The sequence below is a fragment of the Meriones unguiculatus genome, chromosome 1, assembly GCF_030254825.1.
Source record: "Meriones unguiculatus strain TT.TT164.6M chromosome 1, Bangor_MerUng_6.1, whole genome shotgun sequence".
NCBI lineage: Eukaryota > Metazoa > Chordata > Mammalia > Rodentia > Muridae > Meriones > Meriones unguiculatus.
This window is the reverse complement of record NC_083349.1, coordinates 124,254,818-124,276,779: the sequence shown is the minus strand read 5'-3', so window position 1 is coordinate 124,276,779 and position 21,962 is coordinate 124,254,818. Positions and strand designations below refer to the sequence as shown.

At 40.0% G+C, this 21,962-nt stretch overlaps 1 protein-coding gene across 12 annotated transcripts in view; it reads right to left on the bottom strand.

Annotated features, from left to right (window-relative positions):
- Kidins220 (kinase D interacting substrate 220) overlaps positions 1-21,962 on the bottom strand; it is a 108,656-nt gene that overhangs the window by 40,795 nt on the left and 45,899 nt on the right. For all 12 annotated transcript variants that reach the window (XM_060366300.1, XM_060366317.1, XM_060366319.1 and 9 more), the window contains exons 14-22: positions 21,768-21,947; positions 20,901-21,066; positions 17,900-18,051; positions 17,424-17,713; positions 16,118-16,258; positions 15,182-15,425; positions 14,565-14,653; positions 12,754-12,898; positions 8,074-8,236 (exon numbers count right to left, since the gene is read on the bottom strand). In XM_060366300.1, the coding sequence (XP_060222283.1) occupies positions 8,074-8,236; positions 12,754-12,898; positions 14,565-14,653; positions 15,182-15,425; positions 16,118-16,258; positions 17,424-17,713; positions 17,900-18,051; positions 20,901-21,066; positions 21,768-21,947 (1,570 nt within the window). The remainder of the gene's footprint in view (positions 1-8,073; positions 8,237-12,753; positions 12,899-14,564; positions 14,654-15,181; positions 15,426-16,117; positions 16,259-17,423; positions 17,714-17,899; positions 18,052-20,900; positions 21,067-21,767; positions 21,948-21,962) is intronic.

Sequence of the window (21,962 nt, the reverse complement as noted above, 5' to 3'; positions counted from 1 at the left end):
GGAAATAATTATATACAAGGTAACAATTTAATGAATTTTGAATGATGTTATTATCAAAATCTCTAAAAAGTACAACCAGAAAGAGTATAGAATCTTAGCTATATGCACGGTGGCACATGCTTGTGATCCCCAGCACTTGGGAGGCAGAGGAAAGCAGATCTCTAAGAATTAGGCCAGCCTGGTCTACAAAGGAAGTCCAGAACAGTCAAGGCTACACAGAGAAACCCTATCTCAAAAACCCTATCTATTTATATCTATATCTCTTTCTATATATTCTTAGTAAGATTCAAAACTATACGTAAAAACACCAGCATGCATGAAATAATGTTTTGAATAGATATTCCTAGGATCTTCAGTTTAAGACAGAAAATAAGTATGAGTACAAAACACATACTTTGTACTCAAAGTCATAATTTAAGGAAAATAACAAATAAAAGAAAAAGGCTTGCATAATTCATCCAAGTGTTAATAGGTAAAAACAGAGATGAAGGAAACATGAAAGAAACTGGTAAACTCTAAGAGAAACTAGAGATGATAGATGTAATTAATTAGGTTTTTAAAAGCTCTGGTTGAATATCAGAAAGGAATATAAGTTACAATATTCACTAAAATATGACTGAAAAACTTAACAATATCAGATAGATCCACAAGATCATATATTAATGTCCAAGGTTACTCAGTAAACAGCGGTTTTTATGAGATGGGAAATGGCCATCATTCTTAAACTCCCTCAAAACTGGTTCAATTCAATTTTAAAAATCTAAGATTATCAAAAGGATGCTTCCTCTTACACAAAGTTCTGCCAACCACATCGTCTTGAGAAAAAAAAAAAAGATTGCCTAAGCAGGGTCAAAACAAAAATTTTAAATATTACCTTCATGAAAACTATTTAAATTGATCTTTAAAAGCCTCTATCATTGCTTTAAGTGTCTAAAATACCAGAAATAAACTTTTATACTAAAATATTTCAATAATTGTCTAAAATGCTGCAATAGAACGTAAACAGAAAATCTTTATCTACAGTTTTTATTTAACTCTCTTTCTTCTCACTAAATGTATGTTAACAAAAAACCCTCAAATGATCTAGACAAAAGCTTTTAGCTCAACATATAATTGCAAGAAAATTACAATAATTGTACCAATTAAAATAATCTTGAATGAACAGTATGTCATCTTAATGTTCCGATGGTTTATAGAGGGATCTACTTAATTAGCTGAAATTGCTTTCCAGTGTTAGTATCAAATGTCATTTGTTAAAAGTTGAACAATTTAGAAAATAATTTAACAAAGCAATTTTACCAAACACCAAGAACCAACATTTTCTTTTTCAGCTGAATAAAGCAAGCAGATGTGTCATCAAATTGCTATAAAAATAAATGAAGCTTTTTATGGATTAAAAAATAAATTTTACTACTAGCGTTAAAAATACTATTTTTCTGATTGTTTTCACCAAATCAGATTTCTTTAATAAAATAAATGAATATCAATTATATACTGCTTGCCTTTTGTCGGCTGTAAATAAAACTTTTTATTATTCAAATGACAAGCACCGACAAACACATTGGGTAAGTAGAAACAGACATCTAAATTGCTAGAACATCTTCCAATAGATGGCTTTTCAATATGTGGAGCAAACTGTCTTTCTACAGTTGTTCATTGCAAATTATTTTACTTAATTATTTTAAGTAAAATTTCTTATGAATTTTCAGATTGTCTTCTACATTATCTTTTTCTCTTTGTTGGCTAACTACAGACACTCTCTGTAAGTATTTATGGACACATAAGTCGTATTTTAAAAGAAAAGCATCTCAGCATCACCCTAAATCCTGTCTACTCTCAGATGGCAAGACCACCAGGGGCTGAGCTCTACAGTAACAGGTTGGTTAAATCACAGAAGAAAGTTGGCATCATCTCATTTTACCTCTAATATATATTATTCTATACTGAAGTGATCAAAATAAAATATTCTCCTAGAAACATTTACTCCAATTTATATTCACTATATCATTAATAAAGCATTTCCCCCTCCCCAAATAATTCTTTCACAATATTCTATTCCCCTCCCCTTTTTTTGAGATAGAATTTCTCTGTGTAGCCTCGGCTGTCTTGGACTTACTTTGCAGATCTGCCTACCTCTTGACTCCCAAGAGCTGGAATTAAAGGTGTACACCACCACACCCAACCATATTCTATTTTTCATAAAAGGGTACAGTAAATGCTATTATCTTTAAACCACATGCTAAACATTCCTTTTTTTTTTTTTTGCTTTTTTGTTTTGTTTTTTGTTTGTTCAAGACAGGGTTTCTCTGTCGACCAGGATGGTCTCAAACTCACAGAGATCTGCTTGCCTCTGCCTCCCAAGGGCTGTGATTAAAGGCATGTTCCACCACTACCCAGCATAAGCATTCTTTCTTGTCTACAAGACATATTTCAATTAAAAAAAATTGAACTACCTGTGAGGTTTAGATAGTGGGGTCTGTAATGCAAGTTTTAAACTTCAAGCAAAGCACAAGTAATTCTTTCTCTGCTTCTTAGTTGCCACAGTCAGAGCAGCTCTGCTCGCCCAGGCTTTCCCCACCATGACAGACACCTTTGAAATTATAAGCTAAATGCATCCATCCTATCTTAAGCTATAGTCACAGCACTGAAAGTCCAACTAACACAGAAAATGAAGAGCAGACAAGTAGAGTGACTACTGTGGCCATTCCTGAGACGCCTGCACCTGGATTGCAGGAAGACTGTGGAGAAGTTGGAGAGGTCGGCTAGAGAAGCTCCAGGGTATTCTAAGTAGCACCAGTGGGATATTACAGAAGGAGCCCAAGGAACCAGAATGCCGAAGAGGACAAAGAGGGTAAGCTGCCTGCATAAAACAAGACTGCGCTGGGCTGGAGAGATGGCTCAGAGGTTAAGAGCACTGACTGTTCTTCCAAAGGTCCTGAGTTCAATGGCTCATAACCATCTATAATGAGAGCTGATGCCCAATTCTGGCCTGCAAGCAGAATACTGTATACATAATAAATAAATCTTAAACAAACAAACAAAAGTCTGTGCTGGGAACAGCACTAGAAGGCCATGTCTGGCAAAGATCCTGTCTATGTTAAACAAATTTTTTAGACTTATTTTGTGTGTATGAATGTTTTGCCTGCACATATGTTTATGTAGCACACGTGTGCCTAGTACCCAAAGAGGTCAGAAGACAGTATTGTGAACTGAGCCCAGGTCCTCTAGAAGAACCAACTCTCTGCGCCAAGTTCCTATCTGTTTTGTCTATGCCCTAAGATTTTAGGAGAGGCTGAGCTTTAAAGTGATGGACTAAGTAATATGACAGATGAAATGTCACTAGCTACTTTTAGTCCTATCTACAGGAAGAATTGAGAGCAAAACTGGAGCAGAAGCATTTGAAAACCTTACTTTCCAAAGAACAGCACATGAAAGGCTCTGAAGACAAGGAAAATGAGGCTGCTGAAGGGATGCAGAGCAGACACACCAAAGAGGCTGAGTGCTCTGCACACTCTGATGTCATGCATCTGACACTCGCTTTGCAGACACACAGAATGCAATGTTACAGGGTCATGGAAACTAAGCATAGATTTGCCAGAAAAGCCTAGGAAGACATGCAAAGGGAGACAAGGGTGGAGTGAATGCAGCAGCCCTGGAGGAAACAATGCATAAAGTGTGAAGATTAGGGCCAAAGACACAGAACAACTCAGGAAGTTAGATATTCTAGGAACATGGGACCTCTGTTGAGGAAAGCTGCAGGCAATGAGCAGAGCAATCCCAAGAAAGGCCAGAGAGCTACCAATGGCAAAGCTGTAGAGACAAGACTGCTGAGCCTGTGATCTCACATCATGACAGCACATGCCTCAGACGCCTGACACAGTCTACAGGCTCTATTTGCCCTCCTTTGTTTTGGTTCCCTCCTCTCCATTTCTAAGCCTCTCCTCTCCTTCCTTTGGGAAGGGTAATCTTTACCCTGTGCTGCATAATTTGCAAATATGTCATTTTCTTTTTGATATTACAGGGATTCACAGCTAAGAGTTGTCTTGAATCTCGGAGGAGACACTGAACATCAACAACTGAACGACACTGGAACTGTTAAGGCTGTGAGGACAGATGGGCTGAGTGCAATTTGAATGGTGAGTCAGGCCTTTCGGGGGAGAGGTCCAGGAAGAAGGTGATAGCTGAAGGAGACTTGTTGAGAATCAAGTTGGTCACAGGATGCAGGCAGCATCCCACAGGCTGCAGAGCCAGGCAGAAGAAAAGGCGGGAAGAGCAGCAAGCCTGTAAATGCAAATATTCTCTCTCCCTTCGGCTACCATTCTGTAAGCCTCTAGGCCTTAATGCTCTCACAGCACAACACACTACAATCATGAACCAAAAAATAAATATTTTTTCCTAAAAAAGCATAATAAATAAAACATCAAGGAATTCTCTTTTAGCAAAGAGCAATGATTTTAGACTAAAAAGCTTCTTACTACCCAGAAAATTACTTAACTGACAAATTATTTGTTATACTGTTTCAAATATGCATACTTTACTTTCAAGAGAAATATGAGTCCTCAAAGCTGAAGCACTTAGAGGCAAATGATATCGTGTATAGAATTTTCCACACAGTTTGGAGGAGCTATGTTTGCTTTTGTATAGATACATAAAACATAAAGAGAAAACAAGCACTTAGAAGATGAGATGGATGAGACTGATGAGGCAAATGAAGTCAATGTTAACAGATACTCTTGACAAAGGGTGGGGGTGTTCTTTGTACTATTCTTGTTCTTGCAATGCTTAAGTTTGAAAGTATTTTCAAATAGAAAAGACAATTAAACACATGCCCATCCTTTAAGCACACAACATGCTTTTTTATCTCTCCCTCTGTTTACCACACCAGCCCCTGTAACACATAAGAGCATTAAAAAAAACTACATAAGCTCTGGCTCTATAGTAAAAAGTCACACTAAGTATATGTTAATGAAGAAATCAACTAGGGCGAACAAAAGAAACTCAAAGAAAGCAACTAAGCACCAAAATAACTATTAATCTTGGCTTCTTAAGAAAAACAAGTTGGGCTGGTGTGGATTGTAAGTGGCATATGTGATCACCATACATAAAGTTCTGGGTACTACACCTAGAACCACAAAAACAAGAAAAGCAACAACAATCACAGTTTCAGGGAGACACCAATCCAAATACCAACAGTTCAGCATCTAGCAGGGCTATAAGACTTAATAACTGTTGTCCGAATTACTGGAATCAGAGACCTTTTTAAAAATGTCTTTTAAATCTGTTTGATTTTATGTTTCTCCTACTTCTATTGCCTGGGGACTTTTTTCACTCTTCCCATCCTTGTCAAAGAGTGTGAAGAAGACCAATTACTGGACTCTACACGGACTTCTTGGGTTGTTGGGCATAGTGTCTCTGTCCTGAGATACAGAGCACTTCACGCATTCTCTGTCACAGCAGGTAAGGGGGCTAATGTGAAGCCCATTCCATGCCAAACAGAAGACTAACATGGATACTCTAAATATGAGAGAGACTGAGACAGATACAGAGAGAGAGACAGAGACAGATAACTAATCAACAGTTTATCTTAAACAAAGAACTCATGTTTTTATGACAGCAAAGACAATTTACAGAAAAAAATAACAATTATTTGCTTTGAGGATTTGTTACTAAAGTTAATAAAAAAAAACACACAGGAAACCTCATATATACTAACTACAGTAACTTCCATTGTTACTAAAGAAATAAAAACCACAAAAACATCAAAACTGTAGCCCTTGCAAGGCTCTATAGCAAACTTCAGCCCCTTGATTCCATGACAAACTTCAGTGTGTTTCCAACAGGACTCCAGCCTAGAAAGGTTTCCATGCTGTGAGAACACAATGAAAGTGGCCCTTCCAGCACACACTCCTTCCTGCATGGATGTGGAGCCCTACTTTATTTTTTTTTAATTTATTATTTATTACATAGTATTCACTTTGTATCCTAGCTGTAGCCCCATCCCTTGTCCCCTCCCAATCCTGTCCTCCCTCCCTCTTCTCCCTCTATGCTCCTTCCCCAGTCCACTGATAGGGAGGTTCTCCTCCCCTTTCATCAAACCCTAGCCGATCAGGTCTCATCAGGGCAGTTTGCATCATCTTCCTCCATGGTCTGTTAAGGCTGCCTGCCCCGCCCCTCAGGGGGAGGTAATCAAAGAGCTAGCCACTGAGTTCATATCAGAGACAGCCTCTGTTCCCATTACTCAGGAACCCACTTAGAGACTGAACTGCCATGGGCTATATCTAAGCAGGGGGTCCTCTTCATGCTTGGTGTTTGGTTGGAGTATGGATCTTTGCAGGACCCCTGGGCCCAGGTTTTTTGGCTCTATTTCTACTATTACACAATGTAATACTACTCAGCAATTAAAAACAAGGAAATCCTGAAATTTGCAGGCAAATGGTGGGAACTAGAAAAGATTGTCCTGAGTGAGATATCCCAGAAGCAGAAAGACACACAGGGTATAAACTCACTCATAAGTGGATATCAGCTGTATAATATAGGACTCCCAGAAGCAGAAAGACACACATGGTATACACTCACTCGTAAGTGGATATTAGCTGTATAATATAGGATAAACATACTAAAATCTATACTTCTAAAGAAGCTAAACAGCAAGGATGACCCTGGTTAAGATGCTCAATTCTCACTCAGAAAGGCAAATAGGATAGACACTGGAAGTAGGAGAAAATGGGGAACAGGACAGGAGCCTACCACAGAGGGACTCTGAAAGACTCTACCCAGAAGGGTATCGAAGCAGATGCTGAGACTCATATCCAAACTTTGGGCGGAGTGCAGGGAATCTTATGAAAGAAGGGGGAGATAGAAAGACCTGGAAGGGACAGGAGTTCCACAAGACCAACGGAGCCCCACTTTAAACCCCAGCTCTACCACACAGTGACCTTTTGACAGGTGGACTTATTTCCACTGGTTTCAGTTTTCTAAATGAGGATAACAGTTTCTGCTTCCGAACTGTGAGATGAAGAGCTCACAGCACGAAGTGCTTAGAACTCGAGTGGCATATGGAGTCAGAGTGACCCAGATTAAAATGCCAGCTCTGCTCACGAGACCATGTGACTTGGGAAGTTATTTAACTTTCAGAACCTTGATACTGCTTGCTAATAACATGCAAGAAAGCTTCCTAAAGGTCCCATTTTAACTGTATTAACTGCTCATCTAGAAAACATTCATAATTACTTAACTCCTGCTTTAGGACAGACACATCTGGTCAAGAAATAAAGTTTAGTATTTTATAACAGATCCAAGCCAGGGTGACTGATCACCAAGTTTCCACGGCACGTGTCTCACTGGAGCCTCACCAGGGTTAAGCCACTGATGAAACTTCAACACCAGGCCTAGAAGAGCTCAGATCTGTGGACAGATACTGTAACAATCCTCTACAGTTAGGAAAAAAATCATGCTAACAATATTCCAGGGAAATAATAATCTGAACTCTTAGAGATTACAAACTATGAACTATATTAATATTTTATTTATATTTTAAAAGTTTCAATTACACTCCAATTTATAAAACTTCACATGGTGTCTGCAAGTTATCTTTTTCTACAAAACAGTTTATTTATTTTTGGTTTTTCAAGGGTTTCTCTTTGTAGCCCTGGCTACCTTGGAACTTGCTCTGCAGACCAGGCTGACCTTGAACTCAGAGATTCACCTGCTGGGATTAAAGACATGCAGGCCGCCGTTGTCTCTTTCTTCCACCCCACCCTGCCCCATACACACCTGGCCCTAAGAAACAGTTTATTAGAATAGCAACTGGACCTTAAAGCTACTGTAAGTGTTCTGGCAAATAGAGGCATTTAGCTTTGTGACTTTACAAAAGCCAGTAACTCTTACAACTACACACATCTGTAAAAAGAAGAGGAAGTACAAACAGAAGTCCAAGTTCATGGGCTAGCAGCTATGCAAAGACAGCTCCAGAACAGCAAGGGACCCAGGAAGACTGACTGAAATCAGAAGTAGATACTTTGTGTGTTTTAAAACTCAGGACCAAGTTAAGCTCAAAGAAGTCAAGTAAAATACCTCTCATAGATAGTCTTTAATGTCATCTGATCAGGAACACCTTCAGTCTCTTCTAGATATAGTATGAGCCACGAAGTCCGGTATGGCCACTGCTCAGTAAGGTTGATCCAGCTGGCTAGCCTGTCCCAGTTGAAAGTAATCTGATTGGCTCTTAGTAACCGCCCTTTAAGGAATATATAAACATTTAAAAATTAATATACATACTAAGCAGAACATTTAGCATAGTCACAAGTAACTGATCTTTAAAACTTGAAATTTTTGCCATTTGGTTATAATACAGATAAAATCTAGTATTTATATGGTTTCTAAAATCCAGATTTTAAAGATTCAGAGGGCATGGTGGCAGACATCAGTAATCCTAGCATACAGGAGCCTGAAGTAGGATGTGACAAGTCTGAGGCCAGCCTGAGCTACACAGTGAGAGCCTGTCTCAAAACATAAACCAACAAACAAAATAAAGCACCCATGGTAGTCCTCAATGCTCTCAAGCTCTGAAGCATGACTGCTAAGGACCAGTCTCTGGACCTTTAGGGGACCCAAACATATTGGTCCACCTTTGCTTTATGACTTCATTCACTTCCCTTCTCACCCAGACAGGTCATATTAATAAACAACCAATGCCAGTACAATGTATCTAAAACTTGTTATTTACACACTGAATAAAATGACCCTGTTTGTAGGGTGTTTCTGCCTCAGGGCATGCTCATTGTGGACAACCACAATCATCAAGCTTTCAGAGTTAACGTTTCATTCCACTGTATCATCACCTTCACCTTGACTTGACAGAACCACAAAGTGAGGCTTGGTTCTTAATAAAAAACAGCCAGTGTTATTCTATTATCATCAGTTCAGTCTGTACCTGAACTTACATCTACTTGTCTGACAGACTCTAATGGGAATTGTCTTTTCCCACTCTTTATCATGCAGTTGATGACCCCTCATTCCCCTGGGTCAGCTTTGCTGGATGAGTGATCAGATGCAGTGCTTCCAACCCAGTGAGCTATTTCACAAGCCTTTGCCAGCTATGGACTTCATAGAGTTATCATAAATACTAATGTTGGGGTAAAACCCAGAACAAAACAGATGATATGGTCACAGCCTTCCTAAGAAGCATTCATTCAGTGAAGCAGATGATAAATCCAATAAACAAATGACAACCTATGAGATAACTAGGTGAACATTTAACTAAATGCGTCTTTTGGGAAGGCAACAAAAAAGAAAATAAGCTTGACAATGCACTTGTTGTAGAAGGTTGAGCTGTTTTTTTATTTGTTTTTGTTTTTTAAGTATAGGGGCTAATGTAGCCTGGGTGGCTTTGACTTCCCAATCCTCCTGCCTCCACTTCCTGAGCGCTAGGATGACAAATGTAAACCTTCATATCCAACTCATTAAGTTGCCCAGGCTAGCCAGGAACTTGAGATCCTCCTGCCTTAGCCTTGGGAGTAGCTAAAAGTGTAAGTCTGTGCCATCAGGCCTGGCTTTAGCATCAATTATTTAAAGATATCAACTTGGGTCTCTTTCTTAAGTAACTGAAGATGTAAACAATCTAAATTCCTTCCTGTGGGTTCTGGAGCCATAGGCCTCAAATGAGCCGCAACTCTCTAACATCAATTCTCACTACTCTGTTCCTCCTACTCCACCCAGAACTGTTCTCTCTCCAACTGTTCTTGGAGTCCTACCTCACAGCTTTTGAACTTGCGGCTCCTTTTCCTCAGAAGGCTTCTCTCAAGAAGCATTTAAAGCGGGGTTCTAATTTCACTCAGGTCTCTTACTCATTCACAATCGAGTCCAGATGCTGTAGTGGGTACTGCAGTTAAGTAAATCAGACAAAAAAAAAAAAAAAAAACGAAAACAAAAAAACCTTGCAGGAGGGTCCCTCATTCCAGAGAGCAGCAGACAGGAAGACTATTAGACAGACAGTGTGTATTAGAAGACAGCTGTCAAGTGACAACACATGCTGGAGAGGATGTGGAGAAAGAGAAACCCTCCTCCATGGCTGGTGGGAATGTAAACTTGTACAACCACTTTGGAAATCAATCTGGTGCTTTCTCAGACAATTAGGAATAGTGCTACCTCAAGATCCAGCTATACCACTGCTAGGCATACATCCAAAAGATGCTCAAGAATACAACAAGGACATTTTCTCAACCATGTTCATAGCAGCTTTATTTGTAATAGCCAGAAGCTGGAAACAACCCATATGCCCCTCAGTTGAGGAATGGATACAGAAATTGTAGTACATTTACACAATGGAATACTACTCAGCAATTAAAAACAAAGAAATCATGAAATTTGCAGGCAAATGGTGGGATCTAGAAAAGATCATCCTGAGCAGAAACACACACATGGTATATACTCACTTATAAGTGGACATTAGACATATAGTATAGAATAATCATGCTAAAATCTGTTCACCTAAGGAAGCTAAGCAAGGAGGAGGACCCTGGGCATGATGCTCAATCTTCATTCAGAAAGGCAAATGAGATAGACATCGGAAGAGGGAGAAAACAGGGAACAGGACAGGAGGCTATCACAGACAGCCTCTGAAAGACTTCACCCAGCAGGGTCTCAAAACATATGCTGAGATACATAGCCAAACTTTGGGCAGAGTGCAGAGAATCTTATGAAAGAAGGGAGAGATAGAAAGACCTGAAGGGAACAGGAGCTCCAAAAAGGGAGCAACAGAACCAAAAAATCTGGGCACAGGGGTCTTTTCTGAGACTGATACTTCAAACAAGGACCCATGCATGGAGATAACTTAGAACCCCTGCATAGAAGTAGCCCATGGCAGTTCAATATCCAAGAGGGTTCCCCAATAATAGGACCATGAACCATCTCTGACACGAACTCATGGGCTGGCTCTAGGATCACCTCCACCTGAGAGGGGAGCAGCCTTACCAGTCCATAGATGAAGACAAAGAAGCCAGTCCTGATGAGACCTGATAGGCTATTGTCAGATGGAAGGGGAGGAGGACCTCCCCTATCATTGGACTGGGGAGAGGCATAGGAGAAGACGAGGGAGGAGGGTGGGATTGGGAAGAGTATGGAGGAGAGGGTACAGCTGAGATACAAAGTGAATAAACTGTAACTAATAAAATAAAAATAGAAAAAAATAAAAGACAGCTGTCCTGAGGAGTAGGATGAAGCAGGGAAAGGAGGAAGAGAAGTCATTTCATTTGAGATGCAGGAAAGTCTCATGGAAAGGGTGACATGTAAGGTAAAAACAAAAAACAAACAAAAAAAACCCGCTGCTCATACAGCTGAATAACCACTATAAGTCAAGTTAATGAAAACTGGTCAAGATAGAAAACTGAGCTCCAAGAACTGTAGTCTAGAGCAGCCCAATGTTAAAGAGCAAGAGGAAATGATATGTTAACTGGCAACAGTTAGGAGGAAAATCCAGTAGGTGTATTACTTTGGACACCAAAAGGAAGAAAGCACTTCAAGAAGCAGCAACTGACACACTGTTAGTTGCTGCGGGGTCCAGGTAAAAACGGGGACCTGGCCTTGCATGCTCCATGTGGAAGCCACCAGGGAATCTCAAGTGCAGTTTTGCTGAAGTCCTGAGAAAAGGGGCATTAGGAAGTTCAAAAGGGCTGGTGGGAGAACAATGTGAGATAGGGCAGTGAATCTACCAAGAAGCTTTGCTGCGAACAGGAGCAGGGGCCAAGGCAGAGGCAGAGCTAGGAGAAGTTCCAAGAAAAGAAAGGTAATTTGAGTGAGAGGGGTGCTGTCTTGTTTGCCGTTTAATTTCTACAATGTCCAGACCAACTCTTGACATAAGGAGGGTGACAGCATATATTGTCAAATGAGTATGTCAGTGTTACTGATAATATCAGAAAACAGTTCCTCTGTCAAATCAGCATAGGAAGGTTGAAGTCTCATTAAAAGAATTTAACTATAAAAATGTTATATTAATAACACCTATAATACAGTTTATATCATTAGCCTTAAACTTAGTTGCAATTCCAATTGACAGAGTCAAAACTAGGAAATATCAGAAGGTAACAATACCATGCAAGGAAAGAAACACATTCTGTAAGTTAAATTGCAAGTGTGTCTACGACTGCCTTGATACTAATTAGGCTTAGCACAGAAAAGGGAAAAATCTACACATAGAATTCAGTCAAAGCAATAATCTCCATTTTTTTCTTTGTGTTTTTTGAAACGTGGTTTCTCTATGTAGCCTTGGCCAGCTTGGGACTCACTCGGTAGACCAGGCTGGCCTTGAACTCAAAAGATCTGCCTGCCTCTGCCTCCAGAGTTCTGGGATTAAAGTGTGTGCCACCACTGCTTGGCTAATATCTCTATTTTATTATAAGCATTTTATTCAAATTCTCATATAAAAACTAAACAAACATAGCAGTATATAAAAATCTGAATATCAGTACAATTAACATAAATTAACATAAGTTTACCCTAAATATAAAGCAGAACACCTTTAAAATCATAAAATTTTACGGTAAATTTCCAAGTGATATCTGATCGTTAACTTAATACAAAGATGATACTTGCAATGCTCTGTTAACTTCAAAGATTAGAGTGGTGACTGGCGGTGCGACTCAGTAGAGGAACATTTGCTGAGCTTGCACAAGCCCTGAGTTCAATGCCTAGTACTGCAAACAATATAAACAAAATAAAACTTATGATCTATCATAGAACATGAGAAACAAAAGTCACCTGTCACAGAAACAATATTGAGCAATCGTCTCATTGTCTGAGGACTGATGTCACTGAACCAATCCTCGGTGACCAGCAGCTTTGTGAGATCAAAGGACATCTGGCGAGTGATGGTCCTCTGCATCTGTCTTCTGCGGTAAGTATCCTGAAACAACAGCATCAGTAAGAGAGAAACACCCTTCTTGCAAGCTAATGTAAGCTTATGGTAAGCACAATAAAACAGGCTGCAGAGCCAACTCAGCAGGTAAGAAAAGCAGAATTCACAATATTAATCAAAGAGGAAGGTTGTGTACTAATCAAGTATGGTTACTTCGGAGACAGACACTTTCCAGAGCAGTTCCACAGTAGGGTTGCAGCAATGCCTGGGCCGCATCCCCACTAACAGCAGGTCAGTTAGGGAAAGCTTAATGTCTCAGATGGGGAAGTACACAGAACTCCATAAAGAGAATCACAGCCAAGCTCCACGAGGCTTCCATAATAGAGGAACCCTAACCAGGCCACAGAGGAAGACAATGCAGCCAGTCCTGATGGGAACTGATAGACTAGGATCAGATGGAAGGGGAGGAGGACCTTCCCTATCTGTGGACTCGGGAAGGGGCATGAGAGGAGAAGAGGGAGGTAGGGTGGGGATTGGAAGGGAGGAAGCTACAGTTGGGATACAAAGTGAATTAACTATAACTAATAAAAAATTAATAAATTAAAAAAAAATAAAGGAACCCTAAAACAGTATAGCAAATGAGTTCCTGCACAGTGCTAGGGATTCAGCATCTCTATTTTTCGGTTGTTTTAACATATTACACGTTCTCCCAGGCACAACCACTCTTATCAAAGAGTTAATCTCCTCAAAGAGTTAAAGGCACTCTGCAGAGTGGGCTGGAATCTCTTCTTCTAAGAAAAGAACAAGCACAACAGAATCCTGAAGCACAGAAAAGGTAAAGAACCCGGACTCCCAGGACAGAAATTTAAAATGTGGAATCACACATTCCCCTGTCTTTGCCTATATCAATTGTCTTTCATATTAACTTTGAGTTCATAACCTGTAAAGCATGTGGGCACAAAACCAAAGACACAAAATGCCAACAATGACACAAGGATTAACATGTAATGTCCAAATGGTAGCATACAAGAAAACGATGGGGTAAGCCCATGCCAGCCACCCCTAAGCAACACTGCCAGCCAAGCTTCCTGCCAGGGACACCTCCCCACTTTACAGACTAAGAAAAATACACCTGCTTTTGCTCCACAAATAAGAGAGGTAGACAGCGACAACTGAAGTACTAGGCCAAAGAGACCGGGCCCACACGTGGGTGTGGAGACTAAGAAACAGGCTTGCAGACGTTGAGCAAGAAAGAAGCTCAGGAGATAAAGGTAGGGGTGGCAGCTGCTCAGGAATGAATGTGAGGATGCAATCATTTACTGGGCTTTGAAATGACACTAGTCAAGGAGCAGAGTCAGCACCTGCTCTGGGAAGATGCTACAGAAGACAGAGACTCTTCCCAGAGCAAAGTGCTTACTGCTCCAGGTACGGGAGGTCGCTGGTGCTGGAAGGGAGCTCTGCACTGACACTGATTTCAAGAGCTAAACGTGTTGACAGAAGGGCATTAGATAGCATTAACTTAATTTTATTTGAATTTATAAACTCTAAACTTAAATTTATCTGAGTGACTGCTAAAAAAATAAAAATCAGAGTCAGGGCATAGCTAAGTGGCAGAATATTTGCCTGGCATGCACAAGGCTTTGGGTTCAACCCCTAGCACTGTAAGGAAAACTCAATCACTCAGTTACATTAAGTGGCGTGGAGGGCACCTTACCCTTCTGTTGAGAGCTGTTTTGCTACCAAGCTTTGTCATCTCCCCAAGGCTGTTCTGTGAAACTCTTCTGTCGGCGTCCTCCTGGACTCCTAGAGGAATGCATTGAGACAGCACTGTGGTGGTTACAATGAGTGTCCCCCAGAGCCTCGGGTGTTTGAACACTTGTCCCCAGCTGATGGTGTTGTTTGGAAGGTTTAGGGGTGAGAGGCCTTGCTGGAGGAAGTGTGTTTCTGGAGGTGCCTTTGAGAGTTTAAAGATACATGCCATTTTGCATTTGCTCTGTTTCTTGCTTGCAATTTGAGATGTGAACTCTCAGCTTGCTACTCCAGCTGCTAAGCCTTCTAGCATGCCTGCCTACTGCCACACTTCCCTGCCATGATGCTTCTGGACTCTTATCCCTCTGGAACCACAGATAAATAAATGCTTCCTTCTATAAGTTGCCTTGCTTATGCTGTTTCATCACAGCAATAGAAAAGTCACTAATATGAGCATCGTGTACACAAAGCTGTTTTGTGTGATATTAAAGAGATGTAGAAAGCAACATTTTCAAGGTAAATGGAGACTATAAAACCCTCCAGACTACTTCAAACCCAAGTACTTGAGGGCTTGATACTTACCTGTGGTATCTGAGCATGAAATGTCCCCATTCGTGGCTGAAGATACAAGAAATTTTCTTGCATTGCTAAGTCCACGACTATTGAGGAAAACTGGTAAATGAACTATATTGCGCATATAGTCATGCCCATTTATATTTGAGTCACGAAGCACGCTATTCAGGTTCTGGTTGATGGCCTTTATAATAATATGTGGATCACTTGCAAAAATAGCAATAAAAGGGCCTTTTGAAAACAGAACTCGGACCTGTGTTAGAAGAAAGGCATGCCATAAATTTTAATATTATAAAAAATAATATCTTAAAAAGCTGTACTATCCTTTGATGCTGTATTTTTTTGAACATCATTCTTTATTAAAATTTATTCTCTATAAAAACAACTTTTATAAATGGCTCAATCTTAGGTTGTTATCATCTACCAATGACAAAACTAACACAGAACAGTGGTTTCCTTCTCAGATGCCTGCAGCCTACACAAAAGTAAGATCAACACACAAGGCAATTTTCCATGAGCACCCTGGAGTCCTGGGCACTTCCGCCTCTGCAGATTACCATATACATTAGATTGCCAATGTTCTCCTTAACACAAAACTGTAACTTCTGCAGGTTCCTCTATCATCTCAGAATGTAAACACTGTGTCTGCTGAGACACACTTGTCATTCAGAGATGCTCCAGGTGGTTTTTTGCTTTGTTTGGTTCCAAAACTGCCATCTGGCTAAAATTATTTAAACATTATTTAAACCCTTCTTTTTGCTGTATTTCTGAATTTTAAAATATAGTTCTATTTATGAAAGAGAAATTCACTAGAAAAACCAGTGTTTCTTAAGTAAGAAGCACAGTTTCCATCCCAGTTGAGATATTTTGTGAAGTCATGCATCCTGTGACACAGGACAAGTGACACAGGCCACAGTGACAAGTCTGGAGACAGATGAAACATACAGTGTCCAGCATCTGAAGGACTTTATCCTGCTCGCAGGCATCCAGGCCATCAATGATGACCACCAGCCTTGTCTGATTCTGAGTGAAGCTGTCAATGGTTTTTGCCATCCTGGCCATCAGCTCCACTTCACACTTCAGGACCTGCACAAGCACAGAAGATACAAGAAGGTAACACACTTTCCTTTAGAAGCAGAGAGAAAGCCATCCAACAGGAGGAAAGGAACCCCAAAGTTCTTGCTGCCAGTGGTAGTTCCACTTAGACCTGTAATAAGAGTTTCAGCTATGGACAACACTTGACTCAGGGACACTACGATAGGAATTTACAGATTACAAATGGGGTTGATAGACTTACTTGCCAAAATTACAGACTCTGAATGTCAAAAGATTTAGACTTGATTTCAACCAAAAGATCTAAGGATTGTTGCATTGCTCTTGGCTCTTTGGTGGTATCTAGTTTTTAACAACGCTAAATATAGTATAGTTATCATACTATAAGATCCAGTAATTAGAATCCTTGGTATTTATTCAAAAAAAGCTAAAAAACTTACATCTACACAAAAACCCTAACACAGATATTTAAAGCAATTTTATTCATAACTGCTAAAATTTAAATCAACAAGATATATTTCTGTAGATAGCTGAATAAATGTACACTCTCCATTCAGGCAGCAATGTTATTCAGGCCTAAATAACAATGAGGTTTTCAAGCTTTAAACTTAAAAGGGACAAAAGAAGGCAATATGAAAGAGCTAATACTGCCTGGTTTCAACTCCATGACATCCTGGGAAAGACACAGCTACTGGGCTAGTCAACTTACCGGCGTTTCCTAGGTTAGGAAAGAGAGAACTGAACAGGTGAGGCAGGGCTTTCATGGCAGTAAAATACGATGGTCAAACCTTTGTGCAAACCCAAAGAATGCCCAAGACTGAAGCTAATGTGGCCCGAGTCTGACTGACTACGAAGGGCCAGTGCAGGCTCATCAACTGGAGCACATCTAGCACTCCAGTCACAGGCACTGCTGACAGAGGCTGTGCGCGTGTGGGAACACAAGCTGTGTGGAATACACCTGAAGTTTCCTATACACATAACTAACTAAACTAAATGCAGCAGACTTGGGCATGGAAGCTGAGTAGCAGGGTGTTTGCCTGTTATGCACAAGGTTCTACATTCAATCCCTATCACTGAACAAACAAAAACAGAACAAAAATTAAAAACAAAATGTAACTCTTTAACATTCCAAGTGCGTGCTATTGAGCCGCAACGGCAGCGTATTCTCACTACAGTTCTCCTAACGATGAGTACTTACTTTCATGAACCCTTCACTTTTCAACTTATGTAATTTCGAGGCCGCACTATGCAGGCGTTTTCTCTGGGAATTCAGGAGAGAGTCCAGCACTTGCCACCATGTACGACAGTTCAGCACAAAGGCTAACCCCACGATAGAGGCAATTGATATGAGGATAGCATTCACTGTCAGATGTTTTGGGTCAACTCTGAATATAGCCAAAAGAGTAATTCCAGCAATAATGCAGCCAACAATAAAAAGAAAGATGATAAAAGATGGGAGGCAGCATGTTTTTTTCCATTTCTTTTTACCTGTAATAGAACAAATAGTATTAAAAATTATTACTATATCATATGCCCAGAATATCATAATCTTTATGGCTAAGAACACATGACAACTCTGAGGTTTGATGAAGCTAAATAAATACTTACTCCCTTCCTCACCCCTAGAAACATACTAGGAAGGAATGAAGGAAGAAGAGAGGGAAGGAATCCTACCCTGAGTATCTTCAGTCTTGAATACTCGAAAAAGCCGGGTAGCCAAAAAGCCAAACTCTCTCTCACAAGCATCTGAGAGGGTCGCGATCATTTCAGCCAAGGAAGTTTCTCCACCTACACTGGAGAGTCTATTGTAATCTGTAAACAGAAACCTTGGGGGAGACCAAGCAGGGTGTTACTCAGCTATCGAATGCAGCAATTTCTAATGAGCCACTTCTATCGCATGTATCCCGTCTCTATCATTAGCCTACATTTCCTTTCCTTTTTAAAGACGATGCCTTCTTCTTTTAAAAGTCTTTTAAATTTTATATCTACATACCGCATGTATGCCTGGTGCCCATGGAAGCCAGAAGAGGAAGTCTGAACCCTTAGAACTAGACTTACAGATGGCTGTGAGCCTCCATGTGGGTGCTAGGAACTGAACCTAACCTAGGTCCTGTGGAAGAGCAGCCAGCACACTTAACTGCTGAGCCATGTCTCCAGCTCATACTTTTTCTGTAATTTTCTTGATGCTCTTTTCAACACATTGAGTTTAAAGTTCTGAGGGAGTGGAACAGAACCTGTGACTACTTTTCTTCTACTCTGAGCATGTTAGTGGAAAGACACTAATGTGTTAAAGGTGTGTGATAGCCAATGGGAAAGGGGAGAGTGATAGCAGAGCTGTACCCATATCAGAATGGAGGCAAAAGAGGAAGCGCTCTAATATCAGCCGAGGAGATAAGAGCAGGTGTGTCTTCACTACATACAGGAGTTCCAAGCCCAGAAATATCAATTAGAAGCAAGGTTTCTGCTGGAGGGATGGCTCAGTGGTTACAGCACTGGCTGCTCTTACAAAGGACCCAGGTTCAGTCCCCAGCACTCACATGGCAGCTCATAGCTGTCTGCAAACTCCAGGTCCAGGAATCTGATGCCCTCTTCTAAATTCCACATGCACTGCATGCACAGGGTACCCAGACATACATGAGGTAAAACACCCATACACATTAAAAACATCCTTTAAAAAATAAATTTAAATAAACTTTTCTAATGTCTTATTTTATCAATAGCTTTAACATATACCAGGAATTTAGAAATAATTGTAAAATATCCTTTTCAGAGTTGTTCTTCAAAATAATTGATTTACTGATACCTTGAGTCTCTGAATTATTTATTTCTGTATTAATTCACTCTTTCCTTCCATCTCTAAATTAAATTCTCACTTCAATCCAGTAGATAAGACATGTTTCAAAATTACAATCTGTAATAACATTGTACTACTGACACTATTTTAGTTGTTCTGTTTCAAAATTACCATCTTGTTTCAAAAACTACCATCATTAAATTGTTTTAATTTTCTGTAAAAATTTCCTCCAATTGTGTTATTTTATGTTGTATATTTTTTAAACTTTAAATCTCTTTTTTTTTTCATTTAAAAATGTATTTCTTTTTAATCTGTGTGTGTATGTTTATGTACACATGCGTATGGATGCCTGTGAAGGCCAGAAGAGGGTTTCAGATCCCTTGATACTGGAGTTACAAGTGGTTGAGTCACCCATTGTAGGTACTGGAACCAAGCTGAGGTCCTCTGCAAGAGCAGCAAGCACTCCTGACCACTGAGCCACTTTTCCAACCTCAAATGATTTCCTTTAAGATTTTTCTGTCTTAAAGACAGTCTTAAGACTCCGGCATCAAGCTGGGGCATGGTGGCACACACCTGTAATCCCAGCACTAAGGGAGGCAGAGGCAGGCAGATCTCTGTGAGTTCGAGGCCAGCCAAGTCTACAAAACCAGTCCAGGACAGCCAAGGCTACACAAAGAAACCCTGTTCTGGCCTCCACCGGCATCCACACACGTGTACATAAACAAACATACACACAAATTAAAAAGAGGTAAAGTTTAAATCTCTTTAATACTTAAATTTATATGCTAATTACAATAGTTCTTCAGCATTCATAAGTAGCAGGTTTTAGGATCAGCCAAACTCTCTTGCATAAAATAAAAAAATATACACACTTTGATCATCTTTAAGCCATCTCTGGAGTATGTATGATATCTAATACAATACCTAATACAATGAAAATATAAACAGCTGTTACACTGCATTGTTTAGAGCCTGGTACCAAGGAGAAGTCTAAACATCTTAAAGAGAGTTTCATTTTTTAAAGTATTTACAACCCACAGTTAGTTGCATCTAGGGATGCAAAGCCCAGGAGTAAAGATGGATTGCTGTACTTGTACTTTTTAACCTTTATTTTTCTCACCTATATTCCTAGCATAGTTTTGATGGTTAGAATGACTCATATTAATCTGAAATTATGCAGATTTTATTTTATTATAATTTAAAACTTAACCTTTTAACAGATTTTTAAATTCCTTTTCCTAACCCATATGGAAGTTTTAAATTTAAATGGTTTAAAAACAAAATAACTTTCTTTCATCTAGAACTTTACACCTTTTCTTTACTTCTTTACTCTACGTTTCGATACCTCCTGTTTGAGGTACACAATAATTTTAGACACACACGTCTATTTGCAAGATGCTGAAAGAGCAGCTCAGCCTGAGCAGGGTTTCCAGGGTCACTGCTCCTCAAGGAGACGCCAGGCCTTCAGTCCAGACTCCTTCCTGCCAGAACTCCTCCCTGAAGGTATCAGAAAGGATGCTAACAGAGGTGAGGCTACCATCCATCATGGAGGGCTGCTCAGTGAGACACTGGCTTAAACTGTTCCCAGAAAAGCCTTAAGAATATAACAGGTACAAGGAAGAGGGAGAGGTCTCTGTACAAATAAAATACCATAAAAAGAAACAGGTTTCTCCTGTGGAAAAGTGACCTCATGCATAGGAAGGGAATATACTAGGAAGCATTTCTCTAAGGTACTGGCGCATGCTTCTGCTTTGGTTTGTTGTTTTTTCAACTAGAAGACTAAAGTACCAATATTTTTCGGAATATGATGACTAATAAAATTCTTTAAACTCTTTTGTTTACCATTACTAAAGGTTCCTTCTGCCAAAGGGACTGACTCACCTTACAGGCAAAGCCTTTGTAGTTTGTTCAGGCAGTTCCGGTGGGTTCACAAACATTAGCTTGAAGAGAAGCTCCAGATACCCAATGTGTCTTGCCAGTCTGGTACTGAGTGCCCAGGCCCAGTTCCAACTCTCTCCTTCCCGCCGTCCACCAAAGTAGATGACAACTGAAATTCACAGCTTGAATCAGTCAGGCAGCTTGTTTTCTCGACAGTCAAGAATCAGGTAAAGGGGAGCTAACCCTATATAACTGTTTATAGTCCACACTAATTCTTAAATACTCCTCCAAGAGCCCCTCAATGACCTTCTCAACACACAGAAGACATGTGAAACTGGAAACTAAAAAGTGGCCTTGGAATCATAAGTAAAAGCAAAGCCTTGAGAGTCAGGGGTTTGTCCTGTTTGAAACTGCTGAAGTTACTGTGTCCTTCAATCACGAATCTATTTTCTTTCTTACAAGTAAAGGTACCCCAGAAACAGAGGTTCTGTTTTGCTTTCCTAGCTTGCTTTCAGAAAAACTAAAAATCATAGTAATGGTCAAAATGTTCAAGAGCTGGTCAGCAACGGCCACGGAGCCTTCTCTTCAGCAAGGTCTAGGGCAGTGTAATGAATGCAATGAGTGTCATCAGCACTGTGTGAGTTGAGTCAGTCCTGCTGCAGGATTAGCAAGTAGAAGTATTGGTTCTTAAAGCCACTCAAGCCAGGTTTGAGCACTGGTACTCCAAACCAGCTTATAAAGTAAGCAAAATAATCAGCTTTTTCAGAAAATCATAAAAATCAAGTAGATTTCTAAGAGACAGGTATAGTAAATGTGCTAAATGTTTTTCTTCATTTTTGAAAAATATTTTTTAAAAAAACAAAGACTTACCAAAGAATATATATAAGACAGCGAGGAAACTCAGTGAAACTGCTATGGCGAGATTTGTATCAACTGTGAAGGCAAACACTAGGCCCAGACCCCCACACAGCAGCAGGGTGAGGAACACTATGAGCCATGAGAACTGGAAAAGGGGCTCGATCTGCTGTCCTGCAAATGTCTTCATTTCATCTAAAAGAAAAATTA